Here is a 17,989-nt window from a genome sequence, read left to right as displayed (position 1 = left end):
TCTCTGTGCAGTGATTGTTTCCATGACTTGACGTTTTACTTTGTTTTGATCATCAATAAATTTGCGGAAACGCGTATCACTGTTTTCCATATGAAGACTAAGACGTTCGTTAATTTGAGTGTTCTGTTGTTCGAATTTTGCGTCAATCTTTTCATCCACTGTGCGCGAAAGTTCTGCTGTCATTGCTTTAAACTCGTCGCGTAATTGTGTAGCCTTTTCAGAGCATTGTTTAGCGACTCCGCTAATTTCGTCTCTGAGTGTTTCTGTTGTAGCTGTTTGCAATTCCCTTAATTCCTGAGCAACAGACTTAATTTCTTCGCTACTTTTTCGCGAACAAGCCTCGATTTCCTCGCGTAACTGTTCCTTAGTGTCATGGCACTGCGCGGCAACGGCTCTAATTTGTTCACTTAACTGTCTGGAATTGTTATCTAATTTTTCATTTAACTGTCTGGAATTGTTATCTAATTTTTCATTAAGATTGTCTTGTTTTTCGTTCTGTTGTTTGACCTGTTCACTAAGTTGTTTGAGATTTACATCATTGTTGTCTAATTTTTCATTAAACTGTTTGTTCTCTTCACTAAGTTGTCTGAAATTTTGTTGCAAAAATGCCATAATTGGATCCGATAAAAAATTAGCATTTCTGTTCTCTGTGTTAATTAATGCTGGATCTGGAATTGTCTCATTTTGTGTAACCATTTGGTTATTCTGAGATTCACAAAGAGGTTTATCAGTCGGATGTATACTGTCAGACATTATTTCGGAATTAAATAAATCCGGCGTACTTTGTGTATCCTGTTCTTTTTCATTAGACAAATTTGTGTGTTCGTCACGTGAATTTCGTAAACCGGTTGTGTCACGCTGGGCAGCGCTCATTACAATAGAGCGTCCCGCGTCATCGATTGTCGTCAAATCGACAGAGGACATAACCGAGTTCGTTTGTTCATCATTAAGACAAAGATCAACATTAGTGGTTGGAACGCATTGAGTGTCAGTGAACGCAGGATTGTCATCATTACACTGCGTGTCACTAGTACTATTGGTCACGTTGTTTAAGTCGGTAATTTCGTTCATAATGCCTCGCGATACACTATTCACTGTCTTTCGCGGCATTTTCACAATAGACGCAAATATTCACAAAAGAAATAAGCACAATGCAAAAGCAACACACAAATACAACAGAGCAACGAATTGCCGATGATCTGAGGAAAGAAAGTCACAAGATTAGTAAAAGCGTTGCGCCAAATTATAATTATATTTAAGCAAGTAAGAGCAGATATCTGACTGTTTTTCAAAAGATTCTCAACGAAATACGATCCTGGACCGGGTGTCGCCAAGTGTAACCTCCCCACGGAAAATTTTGAAATGACAATACTTAATAGAAATGGAGCCAAGTGTAACCTTCCCGCAAAAACATTAATGACAAAGACAATTAAATAAAAATTAGCTATCTGACCCAAGTATAAGTTTCTCACAAAATGAAAGTCAATTCAGTGATAATAAAATCTCAGTGACAATGAAAATGCAAATAGACCGAAATGTCAGTCTTTGGCCCTGTGCGAAATCAGAATTAATTTCTTACCTCAATATAACTGCATGTCAAAGTTCTGCTCTTATTGTTGGCCGCGGGTTGGAGGAAATGCATTGCAATAATTATTATTATTATTTTTTTTAAAGTTATCTGAAAATTTTCTTTAAGGAAATGGAAGGAAATCGAATGATTCTTTAGTTAAAAATTGCTTTGAAATCAGATTATTATTGGGGCGATTCTTGAAAGTTAATTACAATGAATGTACATTAGATTATCTGATGAGCGCAAAGCTGCATGAATACTTATTTAATAAAAATATACCTCATCCTGAATCTCGACCATTGCGGTGCCGACGCCCGCCGACTGCTCTGGGCTACCACTACTGAACTCTCTCGCAACTAGACCGCAACAGAACTCGGCTACAACTGCCGACAGACTACTGCTCGCTACTACTGCAACAGCACTACTGCGCCTCGAGCGCAACAGCTCTGGTCAGAGATTCTACAATGCCTCATCATCGCTGCCAACGAGTACATACGCCTTTCAAATGTTAGACTGAAAGCATCTGCCATAAATTAATAATTTTCTAGATGGAGATTACTATGACGTCAACTTTTAAAACCAAGGTAGAAAGATCGAACTAAAATGGTTGTGAAATAATATGCCAACAGCTGTCTACTGTCTATAATACAACGAGATGACATCAGAAAGTTAGTTACACATTATTATGGCAGGCCAAGTAACATCTGCTGACTGCTGCACGACATTTGAAAGTAACACACATACATGACACCGTTTTAACACTTTTTCTTTGTTCGCTTTCTTGTCTGTTCGTCTGTTCGGTACAAATTTTACAGTACTGATTTTAAACTAACTTAAAGATGAGCAAGGAATTGGAAACTTTCAATAGAGCTCAGAACCGGATGACAAATATTAAGACTCTTGTCGGGTGCGCAGCGGAGGGTACTTCGTGTACCACCGTACTTTTTCCTGTTGCAATCGTGCATATTTCGTGTTAAGAAAGGTTGCTGGTAACCCTCTGAGTGAGCTCGATTCTCTCTAATTTTCGTCTTCACGGTCTTTTCGCGAAGTATACGTAGGATCTAGCAATATATTGGTTGATTCAGGTGACGAGAAACCGAAATAAACCTGAACTTTCGCAGATGTCTCTCTTGTAATCCCACAAAAATGTTTGAAATTGACTGCAACATTTCACACACACAGGATTAAAAAGGGAAAATAACCATTTAAATAAAAAGTTCATTAATATAACACTTTTAGAACGTAATAAAAATATAAGATAATTTCTCCTAGCCCTATCCAGAATCCTAACGTTATACAGATAGTCCTGACAATTTGTGATTGTGAATTTTTAACAGGTATGACAACACTTTTAAAACATGCAACAGATATGTATAAAGAGTAGCTGTTGAGAAAAGGCACACAACTGTTCATATCATTTGTCGCGCAATAAAATCGTTTGCGATTTAAATGAACTATTCATGCTTGAGTTGCTTATTGCATGCGTCCTACGTTTTTCGTTTTAAATTTTGCAAGTATTTTCACAGCTATTAAAAATTCACAAGTATAAATTTTCAAGACTACCTGTACGAGGTTAGGAATCTGTATGGGGCTAGGAGAAATTATTTTATACTTTTTGATCCGTTTCAAAAAAGGTGTTATGTTATAAAGATTTTTTATTGTAATAATTATTTTTCAACATAGTTAACGAGACGCTGCAAACAAAGGTTGTAACATTCTACGAATTATTCAGTTTCTGACGATTGAAATCCGCTCCTCGCTCACGGAACCATTCGAAAACCGCTGTGTGAACGTTCTCATCGTTGGAAAAACTCTTGCCCCCTCCCCCGTCGACATGAGGTGTTCTTCCAGGTTAGAAATCGTGTGGTGTAAGATCTGCACTTCTCGATCACCCTATAGCGTCCTTGGTCAGATTGTTTTTGCACCGTTTCACTACAATTGGTCGCGGCATTACATTTGGTCCACCTATCACCAGAATTTTGGGGTGGTTCTGAGTACAATTTAGACTTTTGCCCACAAGAAGCGTGCTTCTAGCTAGTACGTTTCCAGCTTCCATGTCATTCCAGTTGCACATTTTGATGCACCTGTTATTTGTGCCGCAGCAAAATCGTGTCTGCAGCAAACTCAGAGGATGTACTCTCTTCTGGCGGTGCCTCACTCTTGTTGCGTAACTGTATTATATGTTTGAGAGGCGTGTAGTTCATGACGATGACGTGCCGAAATTCTTGGAGCACTTCACGTTCGATTCTCCGAAGGATGAAAGTGAAGTTTTCCACAGCAGCTTAACGACGCCCCTTATAGCTCACCTGACTGAAGCGGCCGTCACCGAAGTAAGTACCCCAAGGTCATGGACCACTGCGTCGTCAGGCGCGAAGTAGTGTGATTGAACCGTAAAATTACTACTGGTTCACCAAAGGTTATTAATCTCAATCAATACACAAAATGTAGAGTGGAAGTAGGTGCCAAGGAATAACTGGTGAAATTACACACAATTTTGAGCAATACTTTTTATTCAAATTTGGTTCAAGACTTAACAATATTTTTAAAAAAACCAACAATCATTTAACAAATAAGTCACAATTTACGATAGGGAAGGACTTTTAAATTATTAAATCATTATAAAAAATTTCACGCCAGTGAAAGACAAGTACAGGCAAGCAATTTAACATATACAACGCGACGCTGTATAATATTTCAAGCTCAGCTAAATTACAGGTGAATTTCACTCCATTCATTAAATGGCGCAGAATCTAACTTGTCTGTAACATATAAAGACAATCCTGTCTACAAAAGTTCTCAAAATAGAAAAAAACAAAACGGATGAGTCATGCACACGGGGGGACAATCACAGTTAATAACATTAACATTTCCAAAATATATAAAAAAACTAATTTTACAAATCTCTGCCAGTTAACTTACGGCAAACACAGACGCTCGCCAGGTAGGACTTGCGAACTTCTACAACATTCTCCTTTCAAGGCAACAGTTTCTACCCGTAATGAAATGGCGAACTTCTGCATGGCAAGTAAACACACTAATAACCAACTACCTGTATGCAACACATAAGCACGTTGAGTAAACCCTTAAAAAGGTATTGAATTGGAAAAACACACAACAGTTTTTGCTGACTAGAAACAATATAAAATATCCACTACGGGATACATTAACGACCTTGCTTACCTATAGCCAAATATACATACACACAAATTTACGTAAGTTACAGCTTCCAGACGAGCAAGAATTCGTTATGCAATTGACTAGTTCTTACCACGAGGCAAAAGGAATTTTTCTTCTTTCTTAGAGTACCTTTTACACGTGAGTCTAATAATACTAGTTATGGCAGGCAAGAGAATGGATCAGGCCTTAGTGCCTTGCATTTTAAATAGTACAGTCATTGGTGCCTTAGACATGGCAGAGGCTAACAGTCGCAAAAATCCGTAGGTAAGCTGGGAGGGGAAAGAAGCAATCCGAACCACACATTTACTCTAACCCCCCCCCCCCCTTTTCGTCCTCAAAAGGGGAGAAACGGACCACCCGCAGGTGGACAGACGAGAATGAATGGCGGGAAACCCCCAAAAATACGGCTGGTATAATTAAGAAGAATAAGTAAATTGAATTCAATTAAACTTCATAAAATCTGTTAACAATCAATAACTTCTGGTGCGTTACGACTCCCAGGACTGAACCAACACAGCACCTCCAAATGCTCTGCCGAGCCGACCGCTGCCAGCCGTTTCAATGGACGCGGACGCAGGAAGGCGCGCCGATTTTCAGAACCTCCTCGCCGGTCGACAGCATAGGGCCGAACTGCAGATTAGGCCCCTTGCGGACCTACGCTCAGGAAGATTCCTTTCGCTCCGAGCAGTTAACGCCCCATAGCACGGAGCCGCTGCTCGCGTCGCTTACGTTGAATCCGCGTTCTGCGTGCTGTCCCTGTAGCACCGGCAGAAAAGTCGCTTCTTGATGCCCCGACTGCCAACACTCCACGAGAGCCCATACAGCCACTTCTGAAACCCACTCGAACAGCCCATTTTCCCCCTTTCCCGCTAGAGGGAGACACCGAAGCCTTCAATTGCGACAACGGCGCCACCGCCAGAAAACGGAGGGCGACTGCTTCACGCTACGCGCTGGGGCGCACTTTCCAAAGCTAACTTTACTACGGCTCAGTGACCTGTCCGCTTCACAAATTTGTTGCCGTATACACACAACAGCAACGATGCAGGTCACCGCCTGCTTCATTTTCAGTGTTCTCGTGTGATATCGTGTGTTCACGTCTAGTTTCAGTCATCCGTAGAAAGGTGTATTGGCTTGTATTCTGTGATGAGGATAATGGAGGAACGAGGGTCTCAGCTGGCCGACGTGGGTAAAGGGCGAGAAGACATTTGAAAATAAACTAAGATTATCGTACCGAACGTTTTTTTCTGATTTAACCAACACTGAAGAAACGAGGAATATTAAAAATTCGTGCAAATTCATAAACTGATAGCAATACCCCTTGGTGTTTTCGAATCTACTATATTCCGTATTAACAGGGCAGAAACATCGGCAGAATCTCCAGGTGTGAGCACGTACTTTGATCTTCCAAGAAAGGGATACAAACGAAAACGGAAATCTTGGGAATTCGGCTATTTTAACAAAAATTATTGCGTAGAAGTGTACATGGTTACTACGGCAGAGGAGAGCATCCGACGGATAGATGGAATGAAAAGACACTTGACCAGCAAGAGCGAAGTTATTGTATGCAATGTACTTATGCGTGCTGCGGACAATGTCGTTGTGGTATACTCGATAAAACTGACGTCTCATGAAACCACATAAACAAATACATTTTGCACGGCTTCAACGGAAACAGTACGCTGAAGATCTCTGCAGTTACTTTTGTACAGCGTATGTCTGCGATCTGGGTGATGGGTGCAGCGACGAGGGGGATGTAACGGCTGCAAATAAAAAGACTGGTAGGGAACAATTTAGGTCGTATTAGGGAGAGCCATCAGAAATGCAGTCCTGGCGGTGGTATACAAACACTCGCGCACTGTCGCGCACGGAGTCTCTCGTAAATACACTGAAGAGCTAATGAAACTGGTACACCTGCCTAATATCATGTAGCGCCCTCGCAATCACGCAGAAGTGCCTTAACGGGACGTGACATGGACTCGATTAATGTCTGAAGTAGTGCTGGAGGGAAATGACACCATGAATCCTGCAGGGCTGTAAGAGAACGAGGGGGTGGAGATCTCTTCTGAACAGCACGTTGCAAGGCATCCCAGATATGTTCAATAATGTTCATGTCTGGGGAGTTTGGTGGCCAGCGGAAGTGTTTAAATTCAGCAGAGTGTTCCTGGGGCCACTCTGTAGCAATTCTGGACGTCTGGGGTGACGCATTTCCTGCTGGAAAGCTCAATGGACATGAATGGATGCAGGTCGTCAAACAGGATGCTTACGTATGTGTCACCTGTCAGAATCGTAACTAGACCTACCAAGGGTCCCATATCACTCCAACTGCACACATCCCACACCATTACAGAGCCTCTACCAGCTTGAACAGCCTCTGCTGGCATGCAGGGCCCATGGATTTATGAGGATGTCTCCGTACACGTACACGTCCATCCTCTCGATACAATTTAAAACGAGACTCGTCCGACCAGGCAAAATGTTTCCAGTCATCAACAGTCCCACGTCGGTGCTGGTGGGCACAGGCGATGCGTAAAGCTTTGTGTCGTGCAGTCATCAAGGGTTCACGAGTGTGCCTCCGGTGCCGAAATCCCATATCGATGATGTTTCGTTGAATGGTTCGCACTCTGACACTTGTTTCTGGCCCAGTATTGAAATCTGCAGTTGGAGGAAGGATTGCATTCCTGTTACGCTGAACGATTCTCTTCTGTTGTCGTTGGTCTCGTTCTTTCGGATCTTTTTCCGGCCACTGTGATGTTTTACCTGATTCCTGATATTCATCTACATCTACGTGATTACTCTGCTATTCACAATTAAGTGCCTGGCAGAGGGTTCAATGAACCACCTTCAAGCTGTCTCTCTAGCGTTCCACTCTCGAACGGCACACGGGAAAAACGAGAACTTAAATTTTTATGCGCGAGCCTTGATTTGTCTTATTTTATCGTGATGATCATTTCTCCCTATGTAGGTGGGTGTCACAGAATATTTTCGCAATCGGAGGAGAAAACTGGTGATTGGAAGTTCATGAGAAGATCCCGTCGCAAGGAAAAATGCCTTTGTTTTAATGATTGCCACTCCCATTCAGGTATAATGTCTGTAACACTATCTCCCCTATTTCGCGATAATGCAAAACGAGCTGCCCTTCTTTGTACTTTTTCGATGTCATCCGTCAGTCCCACCTGATGCGGATCCCACACCGCACAGCAATAGGGCGGACAAGCGTGCTGTAAGCAGTCTCTTTAGTAGACCTGTTGCACATTCTAAGTGTTCTGCCAATGAATCGCAGTCTTTGGTTTCCTCTACCCACAATATTATCTATGTGATCGTTCCAGTCTAGGTTATTTGTAATTGTAATCCCTAAGTATTTAGTTGAATTTACAACCTTCAGCTTTGTGTGACTTATCGCGTAATCGAAATTTAGCTGATTTCTTTTAGTACTCACGTGAATAACTTCACACTTTTCCTTATTCAGGGTCAATTGCCACATTTCGCACCATACAGATATCTTATCTAAATTATTTTGCAAGTTGTTTTGATCATCAGTTGACTTTACAAGACGGAAATGACAGCATCATCTGCAAACAATCTAAGACGGCTACTTAGATTGTCTCCTATGTCGTTAATATAGATCAGGAAACAATAGAGGGCCTATAACACTTCTTTGGGGAACGCCGGATATTACTTCTGTTTTACTCGATGACTTACCGTCTGTTACTACGAACTGTGACCTTTCTGACAGGAAATCACGAAGCCAGTCGCACAACTGAGGCGATACTTCGTAGGCACGCAGTTTGGTTAGAAGACGCTTGCGAGGAACGGTGCCGAAAACCTTCTGGAAATCTAAAAATATGAAATTAATTTGACATCCCCTGTCGATAACATTTATTACTTCATGAGTATAAAGAGCTAGTTGTATTTCACAATTTGACTTTCTGAAACCGTGCTGACTATGTGTCAATAAATGGTTTTCTTCGAGGTACTTCATAATGTTCGGGTACAGTATATGTTCCAAAACCCTACTGCAGACCGACATTAGTGATATAGGCCTGTAATTCAGCGGATTTCGCGATATTCACGATACACTCGCGAAATGGTCGTGCGGGAAAATCCCCACTTCATCGCTACCTTGGAGATGCTATTTCCCATCGCACACGCGTCGACTCACCACGTTCATACTCACTTAAATCTTAATAACTTGACATTGTAGCAGCAGTAATCGATCTAATAACTGCGCCAGCCGGCCAGAGTGGCCGTGCGGTTCTAGGCGCTTCAGTCTGGAACCGCGTGACCGCTACGGTCGCAGGTTCGAATCCTACCCCGGGCATGGATGTGTGTGATGTCCTTAGGTTAGTTAGGTTTAAGTAGTTCTAAGTTCTAGGGGACTGATGACCACAGATGTTAAGTCCCCTAGTGCTCAGAGCCATTTGAACCATTTTTGAACTGCGCCAGACACTTGTTGTTTACATAGACATTGCCGACCCCACCGCAGCGCCGTATTTGGCCTGTTTACATATCTCTGTATTTGAAAACGCATGCCTATACCAGTTTCTTTGGCGCTTCAGTGTAAAATGCGTTCATGGATGACACGATAGAATAATTATGTCTCATATGTTACCAAAATTAATTTTATAGTTTTCTTAACAACCTTCTCTATGGAAGTTTGTATATGGTCCAAAAGAAAGCAAATTCATCAGGGGCGACAGTTTTCGTTACACATGCGGACCAGTTTCACACGTCTTATATTGCACTTGGAATATTTTACGTTTTAAAGATAAAATATGTGTCACATGCATGTATAAAGTTTGAGAATGTTTCCATATTTTTTCAATCCAAATATTGTCGTGCTTCTGTTTTTTATACATGTCGAAGTAAAAGAAAAATTTCATTCAAAATGTCTTGTAACGTTAGATTTTATTTTTTCGTAGCAGCTGATGCGAATTTTTTTTTGACAAGTATTCCATCATATTCTAGACTAAAAATAGAGCTGTCTAAGATTTTTTTGGAATATTTAGTGAAAATTGGAATCAGTACTAACTGGCAGTGCTGTAAGACGGTGGGATGAGTCGATGTGCCTATTTTCGTGACGGCCGATATAGTAATACCCCGCTGTAGCCAACCCGGTTAGCCGTGCTGTCTAATGCAGTGCTTTCCGGCTGGGAGGGCATGCCGGTCTTCGGCACGAATCCGCCTAGCGTATTAGTGTCGAGGTCTGGTGTGCGGGCCAGTCTGTGGATGGTTTTTAAGGCGGTTTTCCATCTGCCTCGGCGAATGCGGGCTGGTTCCCCTTAGTCCGCCTCAGTTGCACTATGTCGGCGATTGCTGCGCAAAAAAGTTCTCCACGTACGTGTACACCATAATTACTCTACCACGCAAACATTGGGGTTACACTCGTCTGGTGTGATACGTTCCCAGGGGGCTCCACTGGGGGCCGAACCGCACAATAAGCCTGGGTTCGGTGTGGGACGGCGGTGGGGTGGGTGGACTGTTGTAGCCTGTTGTGGGGTTGTGAACCGCTGAGGGCTACGGCGTGGAAGAAGCCTCTCCGTCGTTTCTAGGTCCCTGGTTCCATACAATACAATATAATACAATAGCTTCCTCTTCACAGTGTACCTGTGGTTGCAGTTGGTAACAATACTGATCGGAGCCAACGACTTCTGTAACGAGCTGTGCGTGGGCGACACGGCCCGCCACGCCGTGGAGGACCACAGGAGGGACCTGGTGGCGGCGCTGGACTGCCTGCGCGAGCAGCTGCCTCGCACGCTCGTCAACGTCGTTGTCGTTCCAAGTAAGTGGCGAGCCGCCGCACTCATCTGGTTCATCAGTTCAGCGGTCTTCTGACTGGTCTGGGGCTGCTCGCTATCAGTTTTTGTTCTGTGGCAGTCTCCACGTTTCAGAGTCTCTCTTACACCCAACGTTCTCAATTATTTCTTGAAGATACTGGGTGTTTGTAATTAAACTAAGATCAGAGTGCTGCTGTGCGGACTGTATACATGGCAGAACACATACATCGTATATACAGGGTGGTCCATTGATAGTGACCGGGCCAAATATCTCACAAAATAAGCGTCAAACGAAAAAACTACAAAGAACGAAACTCGTCTAGCTTGAAGGAGGAAACCAGATGGCACTATGGTTAGCGCGCTAGTGGCGCTGCCGTAAGTCAAACGGATATCACCTGCGTTTTTTTTAAATAGGAACTCCCATTTTTTATTACATGTTCGTGTACTAGGTAAAGAAATATGAATGTTTTAGTTGGACCACTTTTTTCGCTTTGTGATTGGTGGAGCTGTAATAGTCACAAACGTATAAGTACGTAGTATCACGTAACATTCTGCCAGTGCTGACGGTATTTGCTTCGTGATGCATTACCCGTGTCAAAATGGACCGTTTACCAATTGCGGAAAAGGTCGACATCGTGTTGATGTATGGTTATTGTGATCAAAATGCCCAACGGGCGTCTGCTATGTATGCTGCTCGGTATCCTGGACGACATCATCCAAGTGTCCGTAGCTTTCGCCGGATAGTTACGTTATTTAAGGAAACAGGAAGTGTTCAGCCACATATGAAACGTCAGCCACGACCTGCAACAAATGATGATGCCCATGTAGGTATTTTAGCTGCTGTCGCGGCTGATCAGCACATCAGTAGCAGACAAATTGCGCGAGAATCGGGAATCTCAAAAACGTCGGTGTTGAGAATGCTACATCAACATCGATTGCACCCGTACCATATTTCTATGCACCAGAATTGCATGACGACGACTTTGAACGTCGTGTCAGTTCTGCCTCTGGGCACAAGAGAAATTACGGGACGATGACAGATTTTTTGCACGCGTTCCATTTAGCGACGAAGCGTCATTCACCAACAGAGGTAACGTAAACCGGCATAATATACACTATTGGACGACGGAAAATCCACGATTGCTGCGACAAGTGGAACATCAGCGACCTTGGTGGGTTAATGTATGGTGCGGCATTATGGGAGGAAGGATAATTGGCCCCCATTTTATCGATGGCAATCTAAATGGTGCAACGTATGCTGTTTTCCTACGTAATGTTCCTCCGATGTTACTACAAGATGTTTCACTGCATGACAGAATGGCGATGTACTTCCAACATGATGGATGTCCGGCACATAGCTCGCGTGCGGTTGATGCGTCCCCGGATTTCTTTCTGTGGGGAAGTTGAAGGATATTTGCTATCGTGATCCACTGACAACGCCTGACAACATGCGTCAGCGCATTGTCAATGCATATGTGAACATTACGAAAGGCGAACTACTCGCTGTTGAGAGGAATGTCGCTACACGTATTGCCAAATGCATTGAGGTTGACGGACATAATTTTGAGCATTTATTGCATTAATGTCGTATTTGCAGATAATCACGCTGTAACAGCATGCGTTCTCAGAAATGATAAGTTCACAAAGGTGCATGTATCACATTGGAACAACCGAAATAAATTGTTCAAACGTACCTACGTTCTGTATTTTAATTTAAAAAACCTACCCCTAACCAACTGTTCGTCTACAATTGTGAGCCATATGTTTGTGATTATTACAGCGCCATCTATCAGAAATCGAAAAAAGTGGTCCAACCAAAACATTCATATTTCTTTACGTACTACACGAATATGTAATAAAAAATGGAGGTTCCTATTTTTAAAAACGCAGCTGATACCCGTTTGACCTATGTCAGCGCCATGTAGCGCGCCAACCATAGCGCCATTTGGTTTCCCCCTTCAAGCTAGACGAGTTTCATTCTTTGTAGGTTTTTCGTTTGACTCTTATTTCGTGAGATATTTGGCCCAGTCACAACCAATGGACCACCCTGTATAATTGTAAAATTACCGTAGGCTACTGTAGACTGTCACGAGTGAGTGCAGACTATGGTAGTTTTCCTAGCAGCTTCCGTCACTTAAGATCGTAATCACATATACGTTAAGGGTGTTGCATAGCTATTAGGCGTTATCTCATTTCGGGCGCTTCGTTTGCGTATGAGATCAGTGTCTTAATAGATTCCCTTCCAAACCGGAAATGGTGAACTCATAGATACTCAGTGAGGATATGCAAAGGATTGCATGACTTACGGAACATTTTTGTTCTACGTAGATATTCTCCTGTGTGTTACTTAAAAAGAAACAAGATTTATAGCAAAATTGAAACTGTCAATTTTTAATTCAAGTTATATTTGAACACTGTTTATTTGTGACGTGAAAGAGAGGGATACTGTAGCAAACATAAAAACAATACAGATTTAACACACAGTGCTAGAAAACGCATTTTCCTCAAAAAAGGTAAAATTAAAAAAAGGCACGTCATACATTCACTACTTGATCTACCTCATATAAGACATATTTCTATTATTCATAAACAACTTTCGCACTTCTCAAGAATAACAGGAATTTTCACCTTTGATCATGATGAAGAACATCCTGTTGAATACAAAAAACAACAACAATAACACAGATTACTTTAATGTTTATCCATGCAAACTATACTTGCATCAAATCTGAGAACTTGGACTATGGGGAAATCAGAACAGAAGAGAATCTAAGCATTTGAGATGTGGTGCTACAGGCCAATGTTGAAAATTAGGTGGACTGATAAGGTAAGGAATGAGTAAGTTCTGCGCAGAGTCGGAGAAGAAAGGAAAATATGAGGAACACTGACAAAAAGAAGGGACAGAATGATAAGACATCTGTTAAGACATTAGGGAATAACTTACACGTTACGATGAGTTGTAGAGAGAAAAAATGTAGAGGAAGACAGAGATTGGAATACATCCTGCAAATAATTGAGGATGTAGGTTGCAAGTGCTACTCTGAGATGTAGAGGTTGGTACAGGAGAGGAATTCGTGGCGAGCCGCATCATACACGCTAGAAGACCGATTACTCAAAAAATGCAATTTATGTTTTGTAAAGATATAAAATACGCAGACAACTAACACTGAAAGATATGCAGTGCTATTATGCGCAAAACAAACAGAAAAGAGACGTCGTCGGCTCCAGGTTTCTCTCTCACACATTCATATTTCTTTCCTACCTAACTTACCAGTACTAGCGGTGATCCTATCATTTGCTACATCTAGGACCAAACCGTAGTTTTGGCACAGCGCAACTCAAATCGTAGTTACGTTCATTAACCGGTGCGCCCGATGAGTATCTTGAAAACAATAATATTTCGCCGGCCGGGGTGGCCAAGCGGTTCTAGGCGCTACAGTCTGGATACTGCCTCGGGCATGGATGTGTGTGAAGTCCTTAGGTTAGTTAGGTTTAAGTAGTTCTAAGTTATAGGGGACCGATGACCTCAGAAGTTAAGTCCCATAGCGCTCAGAGCCATTTGAACCAATAATATTTCCGCCTTTTGCTACGAGATGAAAATATCGCGCTGCAAGCAGTCACAATGTTTGTCGCTTGGAGATAAGTGTTGGTTTCTTTTGTGAAGTGACTATTGGTGTAATGATTTAATAAGAGTGACGGCTTCCGCACGAAATGCAGTGGCTATTGATAAGAAAGGCAGTGCACTACTGGTAAAGCTGTTTTATCAGAACGGCAGCAACAGCAGCGCTGGATTGCGGGAATATCGCCGGCAGAAACAGCTGCGTAGATGACCTGTGTCAGTAAATGGGCTGAAGAATGTGATCAAGAAATATTATTGGTGGTGCAGGAGGGAAAGGGAGGCCGTCCATTCCCATGGCAGTTGTTGATGAGGTTGCTGCAGCTGCATCCGACCATGCAGCACATGCCTGTGTCCGCAGCCGGTGCTAGAGCTGTGTCATAGGAATTTTCTCTCCTCTGGTCACGTGACGTGTGGTGTAATTGTGCGTGTGTTGTGTTGTACAAGTTCAGCAATATTACAATAACATTAGTTACTTATTATTAATGTAACATGAAGTTTTATTTAATCACTGCCTGTCCCGGTTAATGAACGTTATTTTGTTAAAGATATCTCCACCTGGGAACGTGTAGCAATGTTGTCTATCAAGCAGTGTAAATGTCGCTAAGTTCATTCACAAAAATAATCATTTACAATCAACAAACAAGCTAAATGTATGATAAGTACTCTGAAGTAAACAAGATTAATGATTTTTACTAATTTCAGTGTTGCTATCTAAAAGACTCTTTGCTAGTTGCAGATCGTTTATCAAAATTAACGCTACTGTTATGTCGGCTACACTTTTCTTTAACAAAAATGACGCTACGGTCGCAGGTTCGAATCCTACCACGGGCATGGCTGTGTGTGATGTCCTTAGGTTAGTTAGGTTTAAGTAGTTCTCAGTTCTAGGGGACTGATGACCTCAGAAGTTAAGTCCCATAGTTCTCAGAGTCATTTGAACCATTTAACCAAAATGAACAGTTTTGTCACACAATACCACACGTACATAACACTAATGTATTTCCCTCTCAACATATTTCATAAAAGTTGTTACGAATTTACCAAGCTTCATGCATCAGCAGATAAGAATTTATATCACGTAAGATGCTGTTTGCATTCATTGAAGTTCAATGTATTCACAGTCTAACTGCAATTTATTACCTCAGAGTGGGTCTTCGGCCAATAGTACACAATTATTATTGCAATTATAACCAACAAAAATTAAATCTGTTTAGAAAATCAGTTTAAAACTGCCGCTGCAATATTTCACTAAGATGGCGGATAACAGAAGACAATCACTTATCGATTCTGCTCCAGACTGTGTTTTAGTCGTAACAAATAATGTACAGGGCGTAAATTTTAAGGTGACAAACCAGAATAACTCGAAAAATAAGCTTCACACGAAAAAATGTGTTGGTTCTTAAGTTGATTATTTTCGAGGGGGACATCTGCTGGAGCTAAAATTACCCCGCCACCCCAGCCCCATAGGGGTGGGGAGGGAGGCAACTTTAAAATTTCAAATGGGAACCCCCATTTTATATTTCAGAATCAGATTCTAAATAAAAAACTACCTACATTTTGTCTTAAACATCTGTTTCAATTTTAGTAGTTGGCGCTGTAATTCAAGAAAATCCATGTTCTCATTTTTGAATGGAAAATGGTTACGGATAAATAAAAAATACATATTTACTTCGTAAATTTTGTTTCGCTAAAACTAAAACTCTCCCTCTCTCCCCACAGGGTGTGGTTTGAGAGACAGGAATTAAGACTTTTACAAATGTTGACCCGAATCTGCGGAAAAAATTGATACTTGGGTAAAGATTTGTAAAACTTAATTCCTGTCTCTCAGACCCCTCCCTGTGGGGAGAGAGGGAGAGTTTTAGTTTTAGCGAATCAAAATTTACGAAATAAATATGTATTTTTTATTTATTCGTAACCATTTTCCACTCAAAAATGAGGTAATTTTTTATTTAGAATCTGATGCTGCAATATAAAATGGGGATTCCCATTTGAAATTTTAAAGTTGCCTCCCGCCCCATCCCTAGGGGGCTAGGATGGCGGGGTAATTTTAGCTCCAGCAGATGTCCCCCTCGAAAATAATCAGCTTAAGATTCTACACATTTTTTCGTGTGAAGCTTATTTTTCGAGTTATTCTGATTTGTCAAATTAAAATTTACACCCCGTTTATCAAATCTTTTCTCATCTTGACTATAAGCCTTAGCATTTGAAAATATTTCTCAATGTTGGAGAAGACACATTAATGTTCACCATTTACCAATAAACTGCGCTGTAGATCAATAGCGCTAATGTTTGCGCTCTTTGGTATCTGAGGAGAAAACTTAACATTTATATAGGACGAAAATTACAATGAAATAAAACTCAAAACAAAGAAGATTCATTTCATTAACACATAAACTCTATTTTCAAATATCGGTTAGCAGCATAACAATAAGCCGGCCGGTGCGGTGGAGCGGTTCTAGGCACTTCAGTCCGGAACCGCGCTGCTGCTACGGTCGCAGGTTCGAAAATCCTGCCTCGGGCATGGATGTGTGTGATGTCCTTAGGTTAGTTAGGTTTAAGTAGTTCTACGTCTAGGGGAATAATGACCTCAGATGTTAAGTCCCATAGTGCTTACAGCCATTTTTGAACATAACAATATTTTAGTACAGATTTTTACAGTCCTCTGTGTTACGAAACGTCATTCACATCCTATGAATACAATAGTTCGAACAAGAAGAAAATAGAATTTTCTACAAAATCATAGATAACAAAAGATTAAGATTTTCATTATATTTTTCATGGGTATTGTCTGACATACAATTTTGTACTAAAGATTGAATAATGTCGTTGAGAATAATGATTTATTATGTTATTGACGATGAAGTCATTTTTATTATTATTACGAGAATAGGATCAAAGTTCAGTCCCATTCCACATACAATGCTGTCGTGAATATTATTTTGGATAAATTATAGGAGTGGATATTACAAAATTCAAATGGTTTTGCGGCAAATGGTTCAAATGGCTCTGAGCGCTATGGGGCTTAACTTCTGAGGTCATCAGTCCCCTAGAGCGTAGAAATACTTAAAGCTAACTAACCTAAGGACATCACACACATCCATGCCCGAGGCAGGATTCGAACTTGCGGCCGTAGCGGTCGCGCGGTTCCAGACTGTAGCGCCTAGAACCGCTCGGCCACTTAGGCCGGCGTTTTGCGGCACATTTTACACTGGTATCCCTACAAGATTCAGTATGCGCACCTAATGAAGGCCCAAGACAGATTAAAACACACTCACTTTGCCCTTCGTCTTTTGACAAGCGTGAAAATGGACGGAATGTGGCCGGGAAGTGTTCTTTGTACCGCGACGCACATTTTACTCTATACGGTGCCATGAACGCACAGAAACTGCGCATATGGGGTCCTACTCCGCCACATGTTGTGCAGGAATCACCACTGCACACAGCTTACGTCACTGTTTAGTGTGGTTTCATAAGCTCCCTCATTAACCGTCCGTTTTTCTTCGAGAAGATGCCAAGTCGCAGGCATGTTAGGTGTACAGTAACATTTGCACGTTGTAAGAACCTTTTTGTGCAACTCGTGATCCCAGATTTGCAAGATCCCAACTGTGTCCACACCACTATTTTCACGCAAGATGGGACGGCACAATACGTTTTCTTCGGAAAACTTGCGGTAACGACTGCATCATCTCTAGTAGGTAATTTCAAGAGGTGTGACTTCCGAGACCCCATGATCTAAATGTATGTGACTTCTGTTTGTGGCGATATCTGAAGCATCATGTCTATCAGGGATGTGTCCAGTCTCTTACTGATCTGAAGGACACGTACAACTTCGTATGGCTCTGATTACACCGG

General features: G+C 41.7%; 1 protein-coding gene across 1 annotated transcript in view; it reads left to right on the top strand.

Annotated features, from left to right (window-relative positions):
- The window catches only part of LOC126239520 (phospholipase B1, membrane-associated-like), a 145,627-nt gene that overhangs the window by 90,005 nt on the left and 37,633 nt on the right, over window positions 1-17,989 (top strand). Inside the window, exon 4 of the mRNA XM_049947870.1 lies at window positions 10,364-10,526. Coding sequence (XP_049803827.1) covers window positions 10,364-10,526 — 163 coding nt within the window. The remainder of the gene's footprint in view (window positions 1-10,363; window positions 10,527-17,989) is intronic.

The sequence above is a fragment of the Schistocerca nitens genome, chromosome 1, assembly GCF_023898315.1.
Source record: "Schistocerca nitens isolate TAMUIC-IGC-003100 chromosome 1, iqSchNite1.1, whole genome shotgun sequence".
Lineage (NCBI taxonomy): Eukaryota > Metazoa > Arthropoda > Insecta > Orthoptera > Acrididae > Schistocerca > Schistocerca nitens.
The sequence above is the reverse complement of the archived record's forward strand: the minus strand, read 5'-3'. Positions and strand labels throughout refer to the sequence as shown.